This window comes from Osmerus eperlanus, chromosome 17 (genome assembly GCF_963692335.1).
Source record: "Osmerus eperlanus chromosome 17, fOsmEpe2.1, whole genome shotgun sequence".
Classification (NCBI taxonomy): Eukaryota; Metazoa; Chordata; class Actinopteri; order Osmeriformes; family Osmeridae; genus Osmerus; species Osmerus eperlanus.
In genome coordinates this window covers 12,606,574-12,633,773 of record NC_085034.1, presented here as the reverse complement: position 1 = coordinate 12,633,773, position 27,200 = coordinate 12,606,574, and the positions used below count along the sequence as shown (strand labels likewise).

The window sequence follows — 27,200 nt, the reverse complement described above, 5'->3', positions numbered from 1 at the left end:
GAGGATTTGAAAGAAAACTCCATTGGAAACCCATGTTAAAAATATTATGAATATTGATTTATATTAATTCAAGCATAAGAGGTACAAAGCTGAAAAGTCATAGCACCCATGGCCTGAAACTGCTGAATGTTTTGATAGCTGAACGGTTTTAACCCTTGTGTTATCTTCGGGTCATTCTGACCCATCAGTCATTGTGACCCACCGTCGTATTGCGACAGATTTACCGCATACAAAGACAAAGTGAAGCATTTTCTTTTAACCGTTGGGCTGTCTCAGACCCCCCACATTGCAAAGGTTAAAAGAAAATTATTTTAATTTGTTTTTGTATTGGGTAAAATTGAGTAAACACAACGATGGTTCGTTATGAACCTTTGGGTCATGTGACCCGAAGGCAGCACGAGGGTTAATAGCTGAAGATTTGAAGGCGCTGAAAGGTGCCACGGAAGAAATAGAAGATAAATAATAATAAGTTGACTAAAGATTCAAAGAACAATACTTGGAATGCTGAAGCAGCATTCCAACAATAAAGATTCAAAGAACAATACTTGGAATGCTGCTTCAGCATTCCAACAATAATAATAAGTTGAATAAAGATTCAAAGAACAATACTTGGAATGCTGCTTCAGCATTCCAACAATAATAATAAGTTGAATAAAGATTCAAAGAACAATACTTGGAATGCTGCTTCAGCATTCCAACAATAATAAGTTGAATAAAGATTCAAAGAACAATACTTGGAATGCTGCTTCAGCATTCCAACAATAATAATAATTGTTGGAATGCTGCTTCAGCATTCCAACAATTATTAATTTGCTCGAACCATTTCACCAAAGACAGTTTTGAATAATAACCTTGGACAATTTAAAGAAGGATTTGCTAAGCCACTGTTGCTGAAAAGAGGTGCTGTTCCAACCTTATGCTCATCACAACGCAAGCTGTAAGTATAATGTTGCCGCTAGCAGTTAGCCTTTTAGCAATGCTAACGTCTCCTGTATCTAGCATAGGTAGAATGCTAAATACGTTTCTAAAAACATCAACATACCTTACTTAGCAAATGACTCTAGCTCGAAAACGAATAGCAGTCTAGCCTATTGCTAACGCCTGTCTAGATTATCTATTCGAAAGGACTGGAGAAAGGCAGGTGCTAGATACAGGATACGTTAGCATTGCTAACTAGAAAGGTACATTTCCTGAAGAAAATGTGTGTGTTTGCTGAAAGCAGTTGAAACGATTGTTTTGATGGCTTGAATAGTGAAGAAGGTTTTACAATTTTTTTAAAGAGGTATGTGCTTTAAAAACAAAATGGTGAGAAAAAGTGTTAAAAGTATATCTGTCATTGATATGCATTGCGATATTTTCTTACTGTTGAAAATGGAGAAAAAACAGTGATGAAAAGAGTATCTTATTGACTTTCATACATTTTTAAGCGTTAGAAGTATTAAAGAATGAAAGATTGAGAAACAGAAAAAAGTTTGAAGTTAGAAAAATGAGCAAATATAGTGATGAAGAGTATATTGCATAACAGTTATCAATATCATAGCAGACAAAAGTATGTCAGCAGTATGAAGGTGAAAAAAAGTGTTGCTTTGAAACCAAAATGGTGAGACAGTGTTAAAAGTATATCTGTCATTGTTATGCATTGCAATATTTTCTCACGGTTGAAAAAGGAGAAAAAGAGTGATGAAAAGGGTATCTTATTTAATTTCATAAATGTTAAAGCGTTATGTTAGAGACATTTTATATTTTATTTCATTCTAAACCTTTTACATTTTTAAACCCTTAGTATTAGTTAGACTTGTACACTTCTTATTTAAGATTCTTATATGTTTAATGTGTGCACCTTCCTGCCACAGTAAATTCCTTGTCTGTGTGATGTTTCTTGGCGAATAAAACCCATTCTGAAAAGTATTAATAATTGAAAGATAAGAAAGTTTGAACAGTGGAACAGTGAAGAGCGTTGGCCAATTGGATTGGTTCCTTGTTTCTTGTAACGTAGCAACTGTTGGTCATTGTCAACATTTCTAACCTAGAATCTAGGTTTTAGGTTCAAGATGAAGGAGAAACTAATCATGTGTGCCTGCACAACCAGTCCTGTTCAGACACTTAACTTAAAGATGACATCAAAATAATAATCCATAGTGCAGGGTTGCCGATGTTGTCGTCCCTGGTGAGTTTTTTAAAATTCAATCTCGTCACATTATGTGACTTTGTTGTGCAACTGGAAAAGCTAGCTACTCTAACTCAGAATGCTGCTGCAAAAAAAGCTGAAAAAAAGTGGGTGGTAAATAAGAGCATGCTACATCTAACCAGCGGATCATTTCTTGCAAGTGTGTCAAAGTGGTATTTTTACAGACTATTAACACCGTAGGCGTGAATAATGCATGCATCGTCATTGTCGTCCATCTTTAGCCGAAGAAGCTAGAGAGAGTAGGGAGGACAAACCCGTTTGAGCGTTTTTCCTGAAATACGTTTTAATAGTTATTCCTGGGGAAATTATGGAATTAAATTACATATTAACTATACTGAAATACGTGTGCACAATAATATCAACAATATTTGCTCAATTTAGACGTTTTTAAAGGTTTTTAATTTTACCTCGAAGCTACTTCCGTTAATCAGCAGTTTGTGAAAAAAGGCTAGTTTTACGACAGTGACTTTGGATGTAGCCTACTTTAACATGTTAGCTGATTAGCCGTTACGAGTGACATATGTATACAGTTACATTAACAAACCTCTTGTTTGTAAAATACGTAGTCTTAAATACGATGGGAACACATCACATAAACAATTCTTAAACGTCCGACACGCCAAATGTTGTCATTTTTTGTCAAGCGTCCCTGAAGCTCAAATTCCGAGTCGGAGTTCCATTAACCCTTGTGTTCTCCTCGGGTCGTTCTGACCCATCAGTCATTGTGACCCACCGTCGTATTGCGACAACTTTACCGCATACAAAAACAAAGTGAAGCATTTTCTTTTAACCGTCGGGCTGTCTCAGACCCCCCACATTGCGAAGGTTAAAAGAAAAGTATTTGTATTTGTTTTTGTATTGGGTAAAATTGGGTAAACACAATGATGGTTCGTTATGAACCTTTGGGTCATGTGACCCGAAGGCAGCACGAGGGTTAAGCTTTTCATTGCAGTGAATGGGTGCGGGCACTCATCGGGCATAAACTCAAATATCTCAGAAGTCCCAACTGGAAAATGTTAGCGGTTTTACAGTCCTGTAGAGGACATTTTCCTGAACAGATTGACAAACACAGTTACATTTACAGATGAGCAGTTATGAGCCCATGGATGCCAGTCCGGTGTTTGAGGATGTGGATGGTCAGTTTGCCTCAACTTCTAAGGAGAATGGTCAACAGTGAATGTGACTTACATGTTTTTTAAAGGCTTCTCATAGAACCAAGGTATAAAAACAGCAGACTAGAGTTAGGTGCTTTTTAAGCAGGACAAGTCTTGGTAACAGCAATCAAAACAAGTCTTGGTTACAGCAATCAAAACTAGATACTGATTGGAAAGCACAAGTAAGCTACTACCCACTTCTAGCTTGTTTGTGAGAGCCTTTTGTCATTGTCTTCTTTAATTTAGTTAGTCGTCAAGTTCTGATGTAGTAAACCATTATCAAAGCATTGCACTACTGCCAGAGCTCTTCAGTAAATTTGGATCTCCATAATGTTTGTTTTCCCTTTTACACTTTCCCAGAGAGGTGTTTAGTTGCCTTGCACATCAAACAAATGAAATACTCATTCAGCGTTGTCAGCTTCTCTTATACTCCTTTTATATCAACCTCTCTCAATCCTAGTTTTCGGGCCTACTAGCTTGCATGTTTTTAGATGTTTCTCTGCTACAAATGAATGGGTTGTCTACAAAATGAGTTGGAAGCAAAATACCACTTAACCCTTGTGTTATCTTCGGGTCATTCTGACCCATCAGTCATTGTGACCCACTGTCGTATTGCGACAAATTTACCTCATACAAAAACAAAGTGAAGCATTTTCTTTTAACTGTCGGGCTGTCTCAGACCCCCCACATTGCAATGGTTAAAAGAAAATTATTTTTATTTGTTTTTGTATTGGGTGAAATTGGGTAAACACAACGATGGTTCGTTGTGAACCTTTGGGTCATGTGACCCGAAGGCAGCACGAGGGTTAAGTGTGCCCTTTGCGCCCCTCCCCCACCTGTCACAGGGCCAGGCTGCGGCTGTAACTTGCTAGCCAACCTTAACTGAGGGGACTGTTTGAACGGGCTGGAATTAAAAAATGTTTATCTTTATGTATATTTGAGACCACACATTCGTAGATGTACGTTTCCACTATATGTATACGGATTTTCAGGTCGATCCGATTAAATGAGCGAAAACAAGGCACATCTGTCCATATTTTGTTAGTGAAGCAAGGAGAGGAACGCTCGTGGCAAGCTAACTAGCTGGATAGAGCGATGGGGAGTTTGTTAGCACTCAAAATGTAGCTCTAAAACAGGGGTACTCCTCGGACATAAGCTCGATTATAAAAAAATCCCCCAGCTGGGAAATGTTCGCGGTTTTCACAGTCCTGTAGATGAGATCTTCATGAACAGAATGACATCAAATTGAGGCTGTGGCATTGAAGTTCAGGTTAGTAGCCTATGGCTCAAAGTACTCTCAGCCAATTACAGACCTCTTAAAATGGGAAAACCTCTGTGCCACATACGGGATGGTATTCACACAGCGATTGGCTCTAATTTGAGTGACAGGTTGATTCACCAATTGAAAAACTCATCTGGTAAATAAGCTTGACATTTATTTAGGGGGAAATCGCTCATTCATAAAAAGCTCACTGGTAGCGATCATTGTCAGTAACAACGCAAAATGCGATCCCTGTGTGGAGAAGCTGCCCCGGTAAATTGTACTACTACAGTAGTACAGTTACCTGTGTTCGTCTTGGTAGCGATTGCGTTGGTTGAATTCGATGTAACGTTTCGTTGTACGGTTTAGGCTGAAATTAATTATTTTCATGAATAAAGTTTAGGCTGTGGCAATGAAGTTCAGGTTAGTAGTCAGATAGTTTCACCCAGAGCCATAGAAAAAGAGAGTTGCGACACGCTTTGATCTCGCCGACACGTGATCACGTGGTTCATGTAGCTCGCTGTAGTTCCAAAAAAACCCACTGCTGTCAACCGGTTTGAATGGTTTTCAATGAAGCTGGCCAACGGAAGTCGCTTTCTCAGGCAAATGATGAATGAAACAGGCTCGGTTAAAGAAATCCGATATTCTGGCTATCTTCAGCAGACTCGTATCTACAAAAGGCAGTCCTCCCTGACGTGTTTGGTGTAGAATGGAGTGAAATACAACATTGTGAACACTCACTGCCAGTGAAACACAGGAAAAAAGCTAGACCTTTTTTGTCACGTGGTTCCGGTAGCTCCCTGTAGTTAAACAAAACCCCCACTGCTGTCAACCTGTTTGAATGGTTTTCGGCGGGACAGACAGCAGCACAATCTCGATTCACGGACATTTTCGGTATATTAACACATAATGTCAATTGGTTACTGGTGTGTTGTATCATGTATGTCTGATACTTTATTAACATGTATGTATTACATGAACTTATACATAACGCAATATTGTGAAGCAGAGCTAGAAATGGCTATGCTAGCTCTACTGTACAAACTGTACTGTACCATACTGTACATACCAAACAGTAGCCTAATGAGGACTATATTGTTCCACTTAACGTTTAACCTTAGACGGTTGAAGTAAATGGGTCTTGTTAAACGTTTTTTTATTCATCAGCCCACTTACAATTTAGCCTACCACATTAACAACACTTATATTTGTAGTACTTGATGCAAGTTGAATCTAACCATTATCACCAGCAACTGCTCAATTTAAGACAAGGAGTTTGGTAAATAGAACAGAATAAACAAGGCAACCAACTGCATTCAATAAAACATTTTATTGTACAATATGTCCTGTGTTCTTCCACTCCTTTTGTTTGTAGTGATCCGGTGATCTTCTGGCTATGATACATGTACAGCTAGCTAGAGTAAAAGTGTTGCTTACGTAGACCTACAGTCTAGCTCCAACTGCATTTAGAATCTAACAAGCTTACGATAAACTTTAACTAAAGCTGGCTATATAAAATACTACTAATAACAATTGATATGTGGTGGTCGAAATATGAAAAAATGCAGGATGTTCGTGAATTTACCAGCTAACTTGCTTCTGACAACTTAATTTGCAATTCTAGCTAGCTAGCTAATGCTAGCTCTACTAACTAGGCTAATAAGAGCTATATATATATAAGACTTACTTTGTATGCCAACGAACACCAATAATTAGAACTAATTTGACAGACTATAAGCCAACTGACTTCTGGTTATGATGCACGTGCTCTCTAGCTAGCTTCAGTAAAAGTGTTGTTTATGTTAGATACTAGCTAGACCTACAGTCTAGCTCTAACTGCGTTTAGAATCAAACAAGCTATAATCTTACGATAAACTTTATCTAAAGCTAGCTATATGAAATACTACTAATAACAATTGATATGTGGTGGTAAAAATATGAAAAAATTAAGGATTTTCATCAATTTACCAGCTAACTTGCTTCGGAGACACTGAAAATGAATGGGGTTGAACGGTGGAAAATGCAATGTTTGGAACTGTTTGGAACAGAAAACTTCAGTCTGATCCCGGGATCACGCTCACGTTTTATTGGGAATCTTTGTTACCTGAGAACTGATAAAACACTTTGCATCAACCCTGCTGAGTTCCAGTGCTGTTTTTAAATTTTGAGAATTGACTGAAGATGTACAGAACTTTTGTTTCATCAACTTCCTTAATGAAGGACAGTGTGTTCACGTCCGCAAACAATGTTTTTGTTGGCGTTGTAAAAACCATTACACGACGGGGTGACAGGGACACGACAAAACAAAACATCATGGATCCATACCAGCCTGCGATCTAACCACAATAAAGGCCTCACTGAATCCGACCACACCAGAGGGTCTAGTTAGAAAAATCTGGTTCGATATCCAACTGCACTTTGGACGGAGGTTACCCTCCTTCCGAGGGAAGGAGGGTAACCGCCAGCTAACCACAGGGTCGTTCGCTGTTTTCGCTGATGAGAATGGACAGAAGTATGCCAGCATGACATTCAATGAGGAAACAAAGAATCACAAAGATCCACAGGAGCGCAAGAAGGACAGTCGGCGTGGCTACACGTATTCTCTTCCAGGAACCCTCCGCCTCCTTGGAAAAGTATCTGTCACTCCTAGTGGCAGGCACAACAATCTACACCAATCACTGCCTGCGCAGCACCTTGGTGCAAACGCTCTTTAATGCTGGGTTGGAAGCAAGAGAAATCATGTCAGTGAGTGGACATAAATCCGAAAGCTCCCTTCAAAGCTACTGGGCACCAAATCTCAATGAAAGACAGCATTGGAGTAATGTCCTAGCTGGAGAAGGCACTTCCAACACTGAGCCACCGGCAAAGAGAGCAAGAGTGGTCGGAAGCAATGTCATCAGAGAAGAAGGGGACATGAGAAACGTTTTCCATGGATGCACAATTAATGGAGATATCAAAATCAACATAAGCAAACCTTAACAACAGCCTAATGTTAGTCTGTCGAGTCCCAAGTCACTCGTAACTATAGTTTACAGCATATGGACTAGCATATGGGAGTCAGGTGGCTGAGCGGTTAGGGAATCGGGCTAGTAATCTCAAGGTTGCTAGTTCGATTCCTGGCCGTACCAAATGACGTGTCCTTGGGAAAGGCACTTCACCCTACTTGCCTCGGAGGGAATGTCCCTGTACTTACTGTAAGTCGCTCTGGATAAGAGCATCTGCTAAATGACTAAATGTAATGTAAATGTAGCATACCCAGTGCCTACGAAACATTTATGATTGATTTAGAATGTTTAGGCCTAATTTTTTAATTAAATATTATTTTATTGAAAGCGTCCCATTGTCATTGTTGTTATTTTAAAGGCAACTTTTATAAAATGAGCAACGTGAATGAATGAGATGGTGCGAGGTCTAGCTAGGCTAACAAACGTGATGTTCACAATGCTGTTTGTCTGTTGCATAGCAACAGCCACACGTACAGGACTATTTTCTCTCGGCTACTGAAATGTGATACACCGTTTGTTGGCTATAACTATTTTGTGCTGAAAGGCAGCTTACTATTTATTTACTATTTATAATGTCGCAGATGACCGTATTATAAAAGCAATAAGGTACAAGAGGCAGTGCACATCGGGCCTAACAACACCCTTGAACACTTACTTTATTGACGATACAGTACTGCTTCTTGTACCTTATTGCTTAAAGGTGACATGACATGCTGTTTTTGGATGCTTTTATATAGGCCTTAGTGGTCCCCCAATACTGTATCAGAAGTCTCTTTCCCGAAATTCAGCCTTGGTGCAGAATTACAGCCACTACTAGCAGTCCCACAAGGAGCTTTCCTCAGAACGCGCTGTTTTGGTGTCTGTAGCTTTAAATGCTAATGAGGGGCGGCACCATGCGCTAATGTTTACAATGTATGTATCGCAATGGCTGTAGCCCCGTTGCTGTAAGATGCCTCGAATTTGCCCATTCTCATTTGATAACCCTGGTTTGCAGAGGTACACACTCAGTCATTTCAATGAGGGGAAAGGCGCGCGCCATAACACCAACAGCAGAACGGTTATCCAAATAACAAAGAAGTGTACAACACTCACGTTACAGCATGTGTATTCACACACATACTTGATGCTATCTACCTTTCCATTAGAGACAGTAACTCAGCTGTTAGCTGCAGAGCTAATGTTACAGCCACATTCTAAGGGTAGCCAGCTAGGTAACCATATACAGTAAAGCTACAAAATGATATAGCGTTAGTTAACTTACTTGTCCGAGGTTAGTAGCTGGACGAAGGAGAGTTAATACTGATCCAGAATTTAATTTCAGCAAGGCCAGTTTTTTTATTAGCTCAAGTTGAGGAAACAGTCGTGGCTGAAGTGTTTGGCGCAGACATACAAAACAAATGTGCCTACAACAGAAGTTGTGTAGGCGCATTTCCAGAGAAAATAAAATTAAGACACTGGGTCTTCAGAGGCTCGGATGAAGGAACTGTAAAAAGATTTTTGTTTTCCTTTGTACATCCAAACTGAGCAAATGTAATGCTTTGTTCGTTTGCAAGCCATGATGTCTCTCGAGGATAAAAACACTTGCACGGTCTAGCTCAGTTTCTTATGGGCAGGCCAGATTCTCTGGGCGGGCAAAGCAGAGAGAGGGGAGGTAACCATCCTCCTTGACGTCACAAGGAGGAGATTTTCAAACAGAGAAATTGTATGGCGTGAAATTAGTGCCAGGAGAGCGAGCTCTGTAAAAACGATTTGTAACTTGCAAAAAAGATTTGTGTCTCTGTAGAAAATGATTCGTGTACTTGCAAAAAAAAGTTGTGTCTCTGTAGAAGAAGGCAAGATTTGTGTACTTGCAAAAAATATTTGTGTACTTGTAAAAAAAAGTTTTGTGTCTCCGTAGAAGAAAAATATTTGTGTACTTGTAAAAAAAAGTTTTGTGTCCGTAGAAGAAAAAGATTTGTGTACTTGTAAAAAAAAGTTTTGTGTCTCCGTAGAAGAAAAAGATTTGTGTACTTGTAAAAAAAAGTTTTGTGTCTCCGTAGAAGAAGGCGGGAACACTGCTCCCAAAACCATCTAAGCCAATCAAATATAGCCATTTCTGTGTCTAGTATCATTGGACATTTTCGTCTGTCTATCACACAAAGAACGTCAGCGAATAAGAACAAAACTAGAATGCTGATGATTTCAATGGCGAGTCATTTGGTAAGTAGTTCAAAATATCCATGGGCATGTATCTTTAATGAAACATTTAAAGATTATTCGGTTAGCACACTCTTAACAGTATAAATTAATGGATAAGAGTCGTAGTAAGTTGAATAGTTTTTTAATGTAAATATGTATACGGATATTTAATTAGACGACCAGTCATTAAACCTAGCATTAGTTGGACAATGTGCAGCTTTGGGAGCAGTGTTCCCGCCTTCTTCTACGGAGACACAAAACTTTTTTTTACAAGTACACAAATCTTTTTCTTCTACGGAGACACAAAACTTTTTTTTACAAGTACACAAATCTTTTTCTTCTACGGAGACACAAAACTTTTTTTTACAAGTACACAAATCTTTTTTGAAAGTTACAAATCTTTTTTGCAAGTACACAAATCTTTCCTTCTTCTACGGAGACACAAAACTTTTTTTTGCAAGTACACGAATCATTTTCTACAGAGACACAAATCCTTTTTGCAAGTTACAAATCGTTTTTACAGAGCTCGCTGTCCTGGCACTAATTTCACGCCATACAATTGAGCCTTCATTTTCTCAAAGGCGGAGAAGAACACCCAGGGCTTGGTTTACACCTATCGAAAATTCTAGCCACTGGGGGACCAAAGGCAGGCTAGGGGAACTCATATTAATGTTAAATAACCTCCTAAAGTGACGTTTTCATGTCATGTCACCTTTAAATAGCATTAAGTATGTGTGTGAATACACACACTGTAACGCGAGTGTTGTACCCTTATTTTTGTTATTTGGATAACGGTTCTGCTGTTGGTGTAATGGTGTGCGCGATATCTGCCTTTCCTCTCATTGAAATGACTGAGTGTGCACATTTGCAAACCAGGGTGATCAGATGAGATTAAACATGCTTAGCTTCTATCTTCTTGCACCTGGAATATATACAAAGTAATAAATTGAGTACTAATTTTACCTTGTTGTTTCTACACAGACCAGCACACCTCCACCCTCGACCTTGCCCCGCCTCTCCCCTCCTCATTAGAATTTAAAGCTACAGACACAGAAACGGCACTTCCTGAGGAAAGCTCATTGTGGGACTGTTCGTATTGGCTGTAAGTCTGCAAGGCTGAATTTCGGGAAAGAGACTTCAGATACAGTATTAGGGGACCACTAAGGCCTATATAAAAGCATCCAAAAACAGCATGTCATGGGACCTTTAAATAAAAGTATATACGTGAACCCAGCTAAATGTAGGCCCAAATGTTTGTACTAAATCGCAAAAATGTAGTACCAGGGCTCTCAAGTTTCATCAAAAGTTTGCAGTGAGATTAACATACTGTAACGATGGCGCTAGAGGGCTATAATGGAGTGGATGCTCAATGATGTGACGCCGAGAAGAAGACCTTTTTATCCTGTGTCCCATACACCGCTCGACTACAGGTTTTATTACTATACCTCCAATCACATGTGAATGCCAAAAACAAGTCATTAACTCACATACAATTCACAGTTATGGCAACAACGACAACTTATAGTTACTAACATCGATACATCATCCACTGACAAACCTAATCGACAGAACAACAACACTTAATTCAAACATGCATGCAACATTAATTAAACATGAAACAAGTATGAGAATTGCGCCACCCACAATCCTTTGCGCCAACAGCGCGAGTTAACAGCGACCAATCCGTGGGTCGCTACATAGCCCCCACCTGAGGGGTCAGTCGTCCCCGACAACCCCATCACCCAACAGGTAGTCTCTCAAGTGTCCTGGCCGTAGCCGCCGCCGAGTTGGCCTCCTGGGACTGGTAGAAGGCGCGATAGGGGGGGGTCACACTGTCCAGTGTGAGTGGTGCCGCTGGTGTCGTTCTCTGCTCCACCCGTCTCCGGAGCAAGTGGGCGATAAGGTGATAGTCTGTCCTGGTGCAGCACCACCACACGCCCCCGACCAGGCATGCGCACCCGATACACCACCTCAGAAACCCGCTCCATAACCTCACCTGGCCCCTGCCAGTGACTGCATAACTTGGGCGACACCCCCTTCTTACGGGTAGGGCAATACACCCAGACCTTGTCACCAGGCTTGAAGGTCAGCTTCCGATACCGGGTGTCGTAGGCTCTTTTCTGCCGCACCCCAGAGTTAGCCTGGGCCTGACGAGCGTACTCATGGACTACTTGGAGGCGATCTATCAACCTCCGGTAGTAGTCCATCTCCTTTCCTCCAGCAATCTCCGGCTCGGGCGGGGTCCCGAAAACCAAGTCCACCGGTGTCCGTAATTCCCGCCCAAACATGAGGGCAGCTGGTGTGCACTGGCTGGACTCTTGGACGGCCGTCCGGTACGACCACAGGACCAGGGGCAGGTGGCGATCCCAGTCCCGCTGATGTTGGCTGGTCAGGATGGCGAGCTGGGTAGCCAAGGTGCGGTTGAACCGCTCCACCAGCCCGTTGCTCTGAGGGTGGAGAGGCGTCGTCCTCGTCTTGGATACTCCCAGCCGTCCCCCTCCAAGTTGCCCCACTGTGATTGGTAAGCCTTAACCTCCGGTCCGTGGGCAGATACTTCTGTCCATTCGGGACGCCGCCCCCTTGCTAGCCAGTTGATTTCCACCGCCAAGGTTGCGTCGGCCTCCTGGCATTGTTGCAGCTGAGCGGAGGTCCATGGGGAACTCCCCTCGCAGTCAGCGGTCTGAATGGCTGCCACCGTCAGTGGTTGGTCCCGCTCCTCCTGTCGTTGGCAATATCAACATTCCAATACTGCACACGGCCGGCGGGAGAGGGCATCAGCATTAGCATGCAACCGCCCTGCTCGATGCTGGATCTCGAAGTCATACTCCTGTAGGGCCTCCAGCCATCGAGCCACCTGGCCCTCAGGGTTCTTAAAGTTCAAAAGCCAGGTAAGGGAAGCATGATCGGTGCGCACAAGAAAATGGCTGCCATGCAGGTACGGCCGGAACTGTTGCAGTGCCAGGACCACTGCCAACAGCTCACGCCGGGTCACACAGTAGTTCCTTTCAGCTCGGTTCAGAGTGCGGCTAAAGTAGGCTACTGCGCGCTCCACACCTCCAACACTCTGGGACAGTACGGCGCCAACCCCTACGTTGCTGGCATCAGTGTCCACGATGAAGGGCTGTTCCGCATCCGGGTAGGCCAAAGTGGGAGCCTCGGTAAGGTCAGTTTTGAGCTGGGTGAAGGCTCCGGCACACACGTCGTCCCAGTCAAAAGGCTGTCCCTTGTCAGTCAACCGATGGAGGGGTTTGGCGATTGTGGCGAAGCCCCGGACGAAACGCCGGTAATAGGACGCCAGGCCCAAGAAGCTCCGCAGTTCGTTGACGTTGGCAGGGGGGGCCAATTCTGGACCGCGGCCACCTTGGCGGGGTCGGTAGCTACCCCGTGCGCGCTGACCACATGGCCCAAGAACTGTGTTTCTCTTGTCAGCAGGCGACACTTGGCAGGGTTCAACCGCAACCCAGCCTGACAAATGGCTCCAAAGACCTCCTGCAGGTTACCCAGGGCTCGGTCAAAGTCGCTGGCATGCACCAGCAGGTCATCCAGGTACACCACACAACGACTCCGTGGTATTTCAGCCAGCACCCTCTCCATCAGCCGTTCGAACGTCGCTGGTGCGTTACAAAGTCCAAACGGCATAACCCGAAACTGCCACAGTCCCTGTCCAATGGTAAAGGCGGTCTTTGGTCGTGCGTCGGGGGCCAACTCCACCTGCCAGTAGCCACTATGCAGATCAAGGGAACTGAACCAGCTGGAGCCTGTGATATGGTCGAGGGCGTCATCTATGCGAGGGAGTGGGTAAGAGTCCTTCTTGGTCACCGCGTTGAGACGTCGATAGTCTACGCAGAACCGCCAGCTGTCGTTTTTTTTCGGACCAGGACAGCTGGTGCGGCCCACGGACTGTCAGAGGGCTCAATTACCCCAGCAGCAGCCATCTCCCTAACTTTGTCTTCTGCCACCTGTCGCTTGCCGAGGGCCAGGCGGTGAGGCCGCAGGCGGATGGGTTGAGCGGTACCGGTGTCGATGGCATGCTGAACCAAACCCGTCCGCCTACAGTCCTCATCGTTTGCTGCAAAGATATCTGCATAGTCCTCTAAGAGGTGCCTCAACTGGCCGCACTGCTGTTGGTCAAGTCCATCACTGCTGCGTCGGCAGAGTTCCCTCACCGCCTCAGACGTCTCCGCCGATGTATGGTTGGTGGGCTGACCCGGCATGGAGTCGCTGGTGGCGGTTGTTTGGCGGCTGGCTTGCCGGTATCTGGCCTTCGTGTTCTTGTCCTGGCCGGCCTGGAGCGCCACCGTCTCCCCACCAAGGGTGATGGCTGCCCCCGGGACATCAACATAGGCACCCCAATGGGACAGCAGGTCCAGGCCGATAATGCATGAGTCCTGGATATTGGCGAGCCAGAACTCGTGCGCCGCCTCCTGGTTCCCAGCCTGGATCCGCAGATGCTTCTTCCCCTTTGTAGCAGCCTTCTCCCCTGTCACCGTCACCAGGTTCGTGTCTGACTTTGCCCATGCTCCGGAGAGCGTCCCCAACGTTCCTGGAAGGACGCCAGGACGCACCGGTGAGACGGTAGACCCCGTGTCTACTAGAGCTTTGCAGGGTTGGCCATCAAGCCAGAAGTCCAAATACAGTCCCCTAGTGTGGCCTACACGACCAATCAACAGTTCTTGGCTCAAGGGAGGGGTCAACAACTGGAGTGGCGGGCCCCTCACTGCGCCACCCCCCCGTCGTTTCCCGTCTGCTGTGGTGCTCTGGCGACTGGTGCTGGGCAGTTACGAGCAATGTGACCAGGTTCGTCAACGATAGCACCGAAGAGTGGATCGAGGTCGACGGTTCCCAGCTGAGGTTGGCCGCCGCTTAAACTGCACCTGACAAACTGGCTCAGCCTCCTCACCCTCACAGTCGATGGCCCGGACGTGTGGAAGGGTCAGCCGTGGGGCAGCCTGAGTGCAGAGCACCGCCTCCGCCCGTACCGCTTCTTGAAGAGCCCCCTCCAGGGTTCTGGGCATGGTGAGACGCACATGCTGGCGTAGCTGCTCTGGCATAAGCCCCTTGAGGAATGCATGGAGAGCCAGCTCCCCTTGTGCAGCGGCGTCGAACGTTGGATAGCCATGGCGGGCGTAGAGCTGGATATCCGCAGCGAAAGCGCCCAAACTCCCTCCCTCCTGGCGGCGACAGCTGGCTAGCCTGTCCCTACTCTGGTCAGGGAATGGTTGCTGCCCAAACCGTCTCTCCAAGGCCCTGGTCAAGGTCTCCAGGTTCCGCTGTTCCCCAGGGGTCAGATCCAGGAGCACCTGCAGCGCATTTCCCTCCAGCGCCAGGGCCAGATGAGTGGCGGCTTCTTCGCTGCTCCAACCACCGTGCCACACTGCCAACTGGAACTGGGCAAGATATGGCTCCAGGAGAGTCTCTCCATTGAACTTGGGCACCTTCGCTGGTGTTCTGGGAATGGCAGTGGAACGGGGCAGGTTGGCCCCAACATCCACCTGTGGAGACGCCCCAGGTAGGTCAGGTTGGATGTTCACAGCTATGGCTGTGTGTTCTGTGGTTCCACTCCCGGCCTCTAGGGGGCGACGAGGCCGTGGCACACTGGACCCATCAGCGTGGGATGACGTTCTTGCACTGGAACGCTCCATCTTCAGCCTTCGTTTTTCCAGGTGTAGCCGAGTCCTCTCAATGGTCTCTTCCAGATCTGCGATTTCTTCCTCCATCCTGCGTGGTCGCGCCATCCCACTTCTGACACCAATGTAACGATGGCGCTAGAGGGCTATAATGGAGTGGATGCTCAATGATGTGACGCAGAGAAGAAGACCTTTTTATCCTGTGTCCCATACACCGCTCGACTACAGGTTTTATTACTACACCTCCAATCACATGTGAATGCCAACAACAAGTCATTAACTCACATACAATTCACAGTTATGGCAACAACGACAACTTATAGTTACTAACATCGATACATCATCCACTGACAAACCTAATCGACAGAACAACAACACTTAATTCAAACATGCATGCAACATTAATTAAACATGAAACAAGTATGAGAATTGCGCCACCCACAATCCTTTGCGCCAACAGCGCGAGTTAACAGCGACCAATCCGTGGGTCGCTACAATACTATGTTTCTTATTGTCTGGTTTTTAACTCTTTATAACTCAAGACAACTATCAAATCTGTGCTTCTCAGCGTGAGAAATGCCATTTAATTTCCCTATTGATGAGGAAAGGAAAAATAGGTGGATTGATTTTGTGAAGAGCCACGCTGATGGAAAGCTTCGGATAAACTCCAACAGCCGCCTCTGCAGTGACCATTTCACGGTGGATAGATTTAACATGGACCAAAGACAGACGGGGTTCAGGGACACACGGCTTCTCTTGCAGCGCGGAGCAGTACCGAGCATCGCCCTCCCGGCCGTTCCTCCTCCAGTCGCACCTGGACCATCCACCGCCGGCCAGCAGGGTCGTAGGGTTCATTATCTGGGTCGTAGGTAGGCAGTGAGGGGCGGAGCTTCAGCTCCTTCACAAATGCAAGTGAACGGTGGAGCTGCGGCTTTTCTGGTTAAAAAGCACTTTTGCGTTTACATTTCTCAAGCGATTCCATTGAGTCGTTTATATATTCAAGGGTTTATGATCTACGTGGAGTACCAAAAAAAGTTTTGTCTCCATGTTACTTAGAATTTACGGTTACGGCAAAGCCGAGGTTTGATATTTCCCGGCATGACCGAACGGTCGAGGTTAGTAAGTTGTTTAGGTTGATACGGCAAAGCCGAGGTTTGATATTTACCGGCATGACCGAAAGGTCGAGGTTGCTAAATTGTTTATTATATGGCATTTGTTTTAGCTCTTCATTTTGTAAATGAAAATAAATGGTAGGCTAATTGTAGCTATCTCTCAAGTGGGCAACACGGTTCTGCTAAAATTGATTTAATTCCAACACAAAATAACGACAAGTGATTCAAAGAGTCTAGTCTTCGTCTAGTATCGGTATCAGACCGCAGATGACGTCAGAGGAGGGCAATAATAACTACTTACTAACCGAGAGTGAGGTCATGCATATCAAACTGAGGCTTGAACATATCGACCGAGCTATAATCCAATAATCCACGTAGATCATAAACCCTTGAATATATAAACGACTCAATGGAATCTGTTGAGAAATGTAAACGCTAAAGTGCTTTTTAACCAGAAAAGCCGCAGCTCCACCGTTCACTTGCGTTTGTTTACAGGCGAGTCATCACCTCCCCAAGATGACGGCGAGTTGGCATGTCGCAGCAACGTTCTGAAGCAGACAATGGGGCGTCTATGTATAGACAAGTTTACGCGCCAAATCCCAGGGGGCCGCCATAACTCTACACAAATGCATTTCATTTCCGCCGGAAGTGGTTTGCAAAGCGTCTGCCGGTGTAAACACAGCGATGTCGATGCTAGCTTGGGATCACGGTTCTACTACTTTGACATACTTGTCGTTTGACATTTACTACTGGATAAGTTGCCAACGTCGTCGCCATACTTTTAAGTACATTTTAGAGTAGATTTATAGTTTAAAGCTTTTGCCAGTCCATCATTTTGTAGCTTTTAACATGGAGCAAAGGCAATGTCAGAAGATGACTTTAGTCGGTGATTCATTAGAACATTTGTTGTCTAGCTCTTCAATCTCTCAGCAAAATGTAGGCTAATTATTTGGCTAAAGGATGCCACACGTATCAGACAGAAGTTGTTCTATAAATTCTTAGCCCGACATTAAAAACATTTATAGTCGGTTGACTGATCGCGTTGTTGTACCCAGTCAAAGGAATAAACACACAGGAACATCATGAACATTCAATGGTCTTGCCAGTTATCCTGGCAAAACATGTAGCATAATGTTCTTTATTTATTGCCAGGACACGGTCCAAGTAGCCTAGATATACATAACATTGAAAGCTAATTAGTTTGGAATTTCTAGGCTATTGATGTTACATGTTGATGTTCAGCCTATTCAATTTAACAACTTCAGAAGGACAAGACAGGCAGTACACTGTTATCCTTATTTAACCCTTGTGTTATCTTCGGGTCATTCTGACCCACCGTCGTATTGCGACAAATTTACTGCATACAAAAACAAAGTGAAGCATTTTCTTTTAACCGTTGGGCTGTCTCAGACCCCCCACATTGCAAAGGTTAAAAGAAAATTATTTTTATTTGTTTTTGTATTGGGTAAACACAACGATGGTTCGTTATGAACCTTTGGGTCATGTGACCCGAAGGCAGCACAAGGGTTAAGTGGCTTGTTACTGCCTGAAGTGCCTACTTATCTATCTATTCTTCCTATGAACCCGGTTATGACTGCTTTAAACAAGCACCGGTTGGCTACACACCTCATGCCGGGCTTTTACAGATGTGTGTATTGGCACTTTGAAAGGTTTGAATTATTATATCCACATATCAATGTATAATTATTAAATCCACTGCAACAATAGGACAAAGGAACACCAACAAAATGTGAATAGCCTACAAACAATAAGCATACTACTGTAGTATAACTGTAACAGGCTAGAGGCGATTCTAGGTTTTAAAACTGGTGGTCGTAGCACTCTATCTAACCACTCGTTCAGGTGCTTTCTCGAGTGTTTGCAACCAACCACCGCACACGTCGTTCCCGAACCACTTTTCTTCATGTTGTAAATTGTATATCCTCTTTGTCACTGCGATATCAGTGCTTTGTCGGCACAACGGAGCTAGCTAGCAAAATAAACCCAGCCTGCCAGAACGGAAGTGGATTGCATCAAAGGGAGGAGTTTAGGAAGTAGAGCGGAAACGGCTCAAAAACTTGTCTATATATGTCTATGGACACGCCCCCCCAGTCTCAAGCAGAGAAGAGTGCTGATTTTCTCACGATTTCAAAGCCTAATTTAACATACTTGTCTGTGTTTTTTCTCATTTGGATGGGTAGTTACTAACACATTCTTCTGTGGTGTGGTGAACTTAAAACTCGTTTTCAATTCCACTTTACAGGATCTTTAAAGTTATTAGGTGTGCTTGCTTTCAGCAAGACACCCTATTGTTATCTCACATATATATTTAGGGGCCAAGCAGCAATGATTTATTAGTTTTATTATTATTATTAGGGCACCTATTGTTTTTGTTAATTTTATTGGGTGTGCTCAAGCCTTCAGCGAGAGCACAACCTTTGTTCTCTCACATATATCTAATTGGTTGTGCTCAAGCCTTCGGCGAGAGCCCAACCTTTGTTCTCTCACATATATATTTTTTTTATTATTATTTTTTATTTATTTTCCCACCCCTAAGGACCTGTCAATATTTGGACTACATAGACAACGTCGGTGTCAAAAGTTTTGTCTTGTTAGCGATTGAGTTGTTTGTATTTTTATTCACGTTCCGTTGCATGGTTTAGGAGGTTACAACGTTTTTGTGGCAAAAAGTGCCTTTTGTCAACAAAGGTAACTCAGTGCTAGCATACGTCACAACGTCAGCACACGTTAGCAACGACGCATGGATACAACGTGCATAGATGTGCTGTTGCACAGTGAGTATCGTGCCGTGGTGAACTAGCAGCAAATGTACATTTAAGCAAATCTTCAAGACTTGCATGTACAGTAAGTAATGTCATATTAAATAATGTATTTAAACTCAAGCTTGTGTGGTGCGTCGCTGTCTTCAATGCCACAGCCTAAACTTTATGTCAAAAGAAACATTCTAATTTCCGGCGCTTTAGCCATTTCCCCCTCAATAAATGTCAAGCTTATTTACGTTTTTGGGTGCATATTTTCAGTTAGCAGATGGTACTGTTTGAATCGCGATTCCATCTGAAATACTGCCGGTGACAACGTTGTTACAGTAGCTTGTTTCAAAGGGAGTTCTTAATTATGCAATATGAGTAGGCTAAATGCTTGAAAAATGTGACTAGAAGGGAAAAACATAAGGGGACAGACCCACCTGTTACCAACGCAAGCAAGCAAGCACACCCTACAATTTCCCCAGAAATTGTACCCTCTCTAGTTATTATTTTTTTTGCCCCCCTAAGGATCTGTCAATATTTGGACTACATAGACAACGTCGGTGTCAAAAGTTTCGTCTTGGTAGAGATTGAATTGCTTGTATTTTTATTTTCTGTTCTGTTTCTGTTATTTCCGATTCTGTTCATAACTTATATGGACAGAATTTCTAGGCGCAGCCAGGGCGTTGAGGGGGTCCGGTTTGGGGACCTCAGGATCGGGTCGCTGCTTTTTGCGGATGATGTGACTTTATGTCAAAAGAAACACTCTAATTTCCGGCGCTTTAGCCATTTCTCCCGAAATAGATGTAAAGCTTATTTACATTTTTGGGGGCATATTTTCAGTTAGCAGATGGTACTGTTTGAATCGCGATTCCATCTGAAATACTGCCGGTGACAACGTTGTTACAGTATCTTGTTTCGAAGGGGGTTAATGAATTATGCAATATGAGTAGGCTAAATGCTTGAAAAATGTCACTAGAAGAGAAAAACTTGGGACGGACCCACATGCAACCGATGCAAGCAAACACACCCTACAATTTCCCCAGAAATTGTACCCTCTCTAGTTTGTATTATTTTACCATGGGAGCAGAGATGGGAAGTAACGAAGTACAAATACTTTGTTACTGTAGTCCAGTAGATTTCTCAGATTATTTTACTTTACTTTACTATTTATTTTTGTGCTGACTTTTTACTTTTACTCCTTACATTTTAACACGAATATCGGTACTTTTTACTCCTTACATTTTACTAAATTGGCTCGTTACTTAAGTTTCAAATAATTACAGTGGAGTTAGGCTACCGTTATTATTTTTGCGTCATAAATATCCAATTCAATCTAATTGGATGGGAACGTTGCACTTGACGCACCACTACAAAATGATTCGACAGATTCGGCAGCATTCACTCCAACAAATCATTGCAGCTTGATAGCGGTAGCTAATAGCATAGTAGTATGGACGGCGACATGATTGAAAATGAAGAAAACGGAGATGATCCCAGAGATTCGGCAGACAAGCAGCAAGACATTCCCCTTCATCGTCCTTGGCCTTATCTGAAAGAGATGTTTGATATAGTAGGCATTAAGAATGACTCCTGGCGAATGTGCTGCAAATTGTGCCAACCGAAACATCACGAACTGCTAGCTTTCAAGAACACCGGTGCTGACATCCGGTGCTGACATCTACAGATTTGAGGGCATACATCACTTGCCATTTTTCTTTTGCTGGATGTCTATTGTCTATTTGCATGTCAATAAAGATTTTTTTAATACAATGCACGTTGAATTTGTAATTTCTCCAACTTTTATAGCACTTCAATTGTAAAAATTGTGAAACTGACATTACATTTATTATTATTAGCACTCTATGTTCAAAGATTTACTAGCTGTCAGTTCATTTCTTATACACTACGGTTGTTAGTTGTAACTCTTAAAGTATGGGGAACTTCTTAATTAATATCTGTTTAGTAATTCATATTTTATCCTTTTATTTTCTTTCCAGAAGCCATATTTGAGCACACACACATACATGTAATTTCCTTTAAATGTTAAGGAGAAGATTAAAAAGAGAAACTGGATCTGTGAATTCTCACAGAATCACAATTGAATTCATATCTTGCTACTCAGTCAGAATCTTATTAACCTGGAGTCCCAGTCTCTGTCACAATAATCATATGTGATGTTTTAGGCCTATTGGCAGACATCCATTTAAAATGCAGGCAATGGCATATAACGAGACTTTTTTTCCATGTCCACTGAAGTTTCTCAGCTTGCACTATAGTAACATTTGTGTGGTCCAGGTAGCTTTGCATAAAAAATGGTTGTCATTTGTGAGGCTACTTTTACTTCTATACTTTAAGTACATTTCCAAGCCTGTACTTTGTTACTTTTACTTGAGTAAATAAGTTAAATCGGTACTTCAACTTTTACCAGAGTATTATTTAACACAAGTATCTGTACTTCTACTTGAGTATGAGAAGTGAGTACTTTTGCCATCTCTGCATGGGAGTCAATGGCAGCCCATAGAACTGTATGGTAAAATGTTTTGACATTTGGCACACTCATTGGGGACAGTCTCCTGATCCTTGTCACCAAGTTTAATGTCTACCACTTGAGCATTCTAGTGCCACCAATGGGTCAAAGTTGGAGGTGTGTTTTTGCATTTAACTTTTGAACCGTATGACAAATTTTCAAAAACAAGGTATTATTGGATTTGATTGAATCATATGTGACACTGTCCAGTCAAAATGGGATATTGTCGGCCACCGTTTTTTATAGATTTGAAAATGCAGATTGTAAGCTTTCAAATTATATGTCATACATTGAAATCTGAAAAAAGTTTATGAAGATACGCATATCAGCATGTTTGTTAACCTGAAAAGCTCTAGCCCAGATATTCGGCTTCAAAGATTATAGACGTTTTCACGCCTTAGGAGAGGTGTGATTGTTTGGTGTGAATAGTTAGAAACGTCAAGTGCCGGTTATTTCACTGCAGTGAAGAAAAGAAAAATAAAACAATATTCACACTTGATCAAATTCCAGGATCCTGCTTTCTTGACGTATCCTATGTGTGTTTTATCACACAGTATTTTTGTACTGACTACATTGCACTGTACCTGGCCCGATTATGGTTCAAGTTATGTGTTAAGTCAACATGGTTAAGTTGTCTTCCGAAAACAGCCTGAAAGATGTATTCACTAGCTAGTACCCTGTGCTATAAGTAGCCTTGGGAAAAAACGGCTGCACGGTGATGGATATCAAATCACATCATGCATGATGTGCCCACAACTCAACTCGAAGCTTAGGTAAACAAGAACAAATTATGAGTATTTAGTGATCCTTAACATGTTGTTTATTATAATAAATAATATTGAGTGTTTTCTTCAAGACTTTAACTTTTGTAATATGAAAGACAATGAAAACTGTGAAAAAAACATATAGGCTTTACATGTAAGCCTAAGTGATATTGATAGATGGGGGCCTCATCTAACAATCCAACAATTTACTCAACTCTGAATTAAAAACTAGATTTCAAGTCAACCTCAGTCAACCTTCTCATCAACCTGCGGTTGATGAGAAGATTTTTGCAGTTTTGAACACATTTTCATCGTACAGAAAAATCCAAGATGTCGGCTGTTATGGGTCACAATTGACTTAAGGGGCGGAGTGACATCACATATACTTTGGGCGTGGCCCATTGCGACACCTAAGGGCCATTTGTGGTTGGGGAGTAAAGGCCGAATTATACTTCTCCAATTCCGTTACGGACGGAATCGGACGGATTGGTTGAATTTATAGTACTCCAAAGGATGTGGGTGCTGAAAACAATTCACCGGCAGAAGAGTAGGTGGCGCAACGTTTTTTTGTAGTCGAGTGTTTATTTACCTAGGTTATCGAGTAGTCGGAGCAAATGTACAAATTAGCCGTTTCATCAATAAAATACGCACATTGTCAGCAACTACACTGCCCATTTCTCGTCACATTTTAATTCAGATGCTGATTTACATGTAGTGTTTAACTGAAATATTAATTGTAAAAACTTACAGCAATGGCGGTCAAAGGATTCTGTTCGTCCTGTTTATCACGGCAACCCCGCCCCTGACGCAAGCGGTTCTTAATACGGACCAATCACAGCCAAGGGGTATCCGTAAAATGACGGACGGACAGACGGATAGTCAGGAAAATCAGGAGGTGCACGTAGAGCTCTCCGAGGGGCTCGGAGAGGGCACAGAGAGGGAATTCCTCGTCGGAGAGGGCGTTCCCTGTGTCTGTCTCCGTAAAAACGGAGAAGTATAAATCGGCCTTAATGAGTGGCCTGTAATTTCAATGGGCTAACAGAACATTTTCACTAAGGACTTTGTGAGCTATTGGGCTGTATAATAATAATAATAAAACAATTAATTATAATAGGTTTCCTGTTGACGGAGGAATCCTAAATACTAACAATAACAATAGGTTAATAAAAAACAACAATAAAACAACTCTAATGTTTTTCATTTGGTTACTCACCAAAGTCCGTGATCCAGATGGCCACTCTTTCATAGACGATGTTGAGTATCATGATAACAACAAAGCTGATGATCGAGGCTGTGACAGAGGTGGCCATTTGTGGAGTCACATACTCCTTGAACGGTTCAAGCTCCTTCAGGTCTGCCCTGAGTCTTGCAGAAAATGAGAAGAACACAGCCAGGCGATAGACTATGATTGCCACTACTGACGCCAGGATCAGCAGGATCTGAAAAGCAATATAAAAGTTGTAGATGTCACATAGCAACAACAAAAAAGTATCTAAAAATTAGCATTAGTCGGAAAGATTTGCAAAAGTCTTCACATACAATAAAGTAATGGTAAAAGCAATGAGAATTGTGTGCATTTGATGATGCCACACATCCAGCAAGCACCATGCAAAACACTATTGTTACTTAACCAATGTTCGTGGCAAAATAGGAACAAGTTGGTTATACTATAGGGCCAAATCAATCCGACCTTCCCGACTAGGTAACGTAGACTTTGATGCTTCAAGTTTGCATGACATTTGTGGATTCGTAAATGTTACTATTTAGCATAATTAATTAGGATGTATTGTATGAGAAACTCCAAATGCCCTTGCCATTGCCTGACGTGTGGATAAGTAGGTGGCATGCTATAGCTATAGGTCTCAAAAGGTAATGTATTCACAGTAGCAAAAAAAGACAATTTTTGTGTGGATGTTTTTACCCAGAACATAACAGTCCCGATTCCTATTGACACTCGAACACATCTTCCACAGGCTGTAAAAGGAACTTTCTCCTTCACCTAAATAATGAGAAACATAGAAAATGTTTCGCTAAATTACTATCTCAAAGATTACATATATACATTTGGTTCGACAAAATGTTTGTACTATTTGTATTGGGACACTGTTTACAATTGGACACAATGTAACACAAAAAGTTACAGTTTGTGTAAATATAAGATATTCAAAGTTTTTTCTTCATTTATTCCAGGTCTTGGGACAATGGGTCTAGAGCATCATCAAAATAAGTGGAAATGCTTCCAGGAGCTGGAATAAATAGCAAATTATATATATGCTAAATGTTTCAGTATAAAATCTCTCTCTATAATCTCCTGATATATATATATATATACATAAAACATCAACAATTTTATATATACAGCCATCACATTATGACTAATGTAGGTCCCGCATTTGCTGCCATAACAGCCCTAAACCATCAATGGATGGACCCCTAGACCTCTAAAGGTGTGCTGTGGTATCTGGCACCAAGACATCAGCAGCAGATCCTTTAAGTCCTGTAAGTTGCGAGGTGGGGCCTCCATGGATCATACTTGTTTATTTGACCCAAGATTTCCCAACCGAACATTACCCAAAGCATCACACTGCCTTCGCCAGCTTGCCTTCTTCCCATAGTGCATCCTGGTGCCATGTGTTCCCGTAAGCGGCGCACACGCACCCGACCATCCACGTGATGTAAAAGGAAACGTGATTCATCAGACCAGGCCACCTCTCCCATTGCTCTGTGGTCCAGTACTGATGCTCACGTGCCCATTGTAATCACTTTCAGCAGTGGACGGGTCAACATTGGTACCCTGACTGGTCTGTGGCTACGCAGTCTCATACGCAACAAACTGTGATGCACTGTGTGTTCTGGCACCTTTCTATCAAAACCAGCCTTAACATTTTCAGCCATTTAACTACAGTAGCTCGTCTGTTGGATTGGACCACACAGGCCAGCCTTCACTCCCCACGTGCATCAATGAGTCTTGGCTGACCATGACCCTGTCGCCGGTTCACGGCTTTTCCTTCCTTGGACCAGTTTTGATTGGTACTGACCACTGCAAGGACAAAATGTTCACTTTCATGCCTAATATATCCCACCCACTGATAGATGCCATGATAATTAGATAATCAGTGTTATTTACTTCACCTTTCAGCAGTCATAATGTTATGGATATTCGGTGTATATCTATAGTTTTTTGTGTAAACTGCCATTTGTGTCCCATTAGTACCCCACACAAGAGCTCCAACATCATATTTTACATATTTTTTTAGATGACTAAATTATTTATTTAGAATGATTAATAACATCATCGTTTAACATCCAATTACCCATGGAAAGCTAAAACCTCCCTCATACTAAGTTTCACTTGTGTAATAACTTGTACCGCTTAACTGTAATGAAGTGTAACAACATAGCAGTTCCTATGTAACAACAAGGTTGTTACTATAAGTATTGCTATTAAGTTAATGTAACCTTTATGTAAAGTGTTGCCCATTTCTCTGTACCTGTGTGACAGGATTTATTCTTTCATGGGTACACTTGGCCTCAAACTCTGGACGAGGTTGCTCCTCTTGCTCAAGGAACTCCACAGTGTCCCATTCATACTCCAGTTCCGCCTGATACCGTTTCCAGAGCTCCAGAAACAATGTCACTGCAATACAGAGCAAAGTATTTGAACAATAGCTATCCTACTTATTATAATGTATTCACCAGGCAGGGCATTGTAAAATCATAGTTAATGTTCAGAAGGCTGTTAGTGTAGTGCTCAATTGGCAGCTACCAAGCTCAAGTTTTATTGCAAACACAATCTGTAAAACAAAGCTGTATTAACGACGTGTTAGTATATTTTACAGTAGCCAGATATTTTAATGTGAATGATGAATTGACAAAAGTTCAACTTTGGTCCGCTCCAGTCCATAGACCGTATATCTGACCACTCAGACAAAAGTCCTGCTAACACCTTTGTATGTATTACACAGTCAACCTTACTTGTACATATGGATTGCACCGACACGCTGCAATTCATGAGAATAGTGAGAGCATGGCAATACTAGGAATTCCAAGGATCACATTTTAATATTTTGTATTTGCACTAATGTTTAACTGTAGTTTAATATGTTGCTTTTATTTTTTATATTTTGTGTTGTGATTGCCAATGTGGCTATAATAGTGCAATTTCCCTCTGGGGATATAAGATATGGGGTAGTAATATATTTTTTACCATCACATTATCATGCTATATGCACAGATAATCTGGAAAACATGACTGATCTGGCAAATGTCATCATCTTACTATAATGTAAAGAATCTCTGTGTCTGAAATTCTGAACATGTACAGCTCTAGACCCAAAGATGTGCAGTGAAGCAGATGAAGTTGTTTGGACGTAACAACAACAAAAAAAGTATATTTTAGGTGATATAAAACACTAATCTTATCTAAAAGTCAAGGCAGGTCACTCAAGGGGGTGATCGAGGGCTGACAAACTGCCATATTACCTAAGTTTGATGAACTTGCATGTTATCGGTAACATTTTAGAAGTTTTAATTGAAAATCAAAGAAGGAAAATGAATAGGAGTTGGTAAATGGAGTTGAGGATTATGATTATCTTTATTTTCTGAACGATATGTTT

General features: G+C 42.5%; 1 protein-coding gene across 3 annotated transcripts in view; it reads right to left on the bottom strand.

The window, feature by feature from the left end:
• ano6 (anoctamin 6) overlaps nt 1-27,200 on the bottom strand; it is a 63,995-nt gene that overhangs the window by 9,743 nt on the left and 27,052 nt on the right. For all 3 annotated transcript variants that reach the window (XM_062482847.1, XM_062482846.1, XM_062482848.1), the window contains 3 exons: nt 26,076-26,221; nt 24,506-24,583; nt 23,798-24,023 (listed from right to left, as the gene is read on the bottom strand). In XM_062482847.1, the coding sequence (XP_062338831.1) occupies nt 23,798-24,023; nt 24,506-24,583; nt 26,076-26,221 (450 nt within the window). The remainder of the gene's footprint in view (nt 1-23,797; nt 24,024-24,505; nt 24,584-26,075; nt 26,222-27,200) is intronic.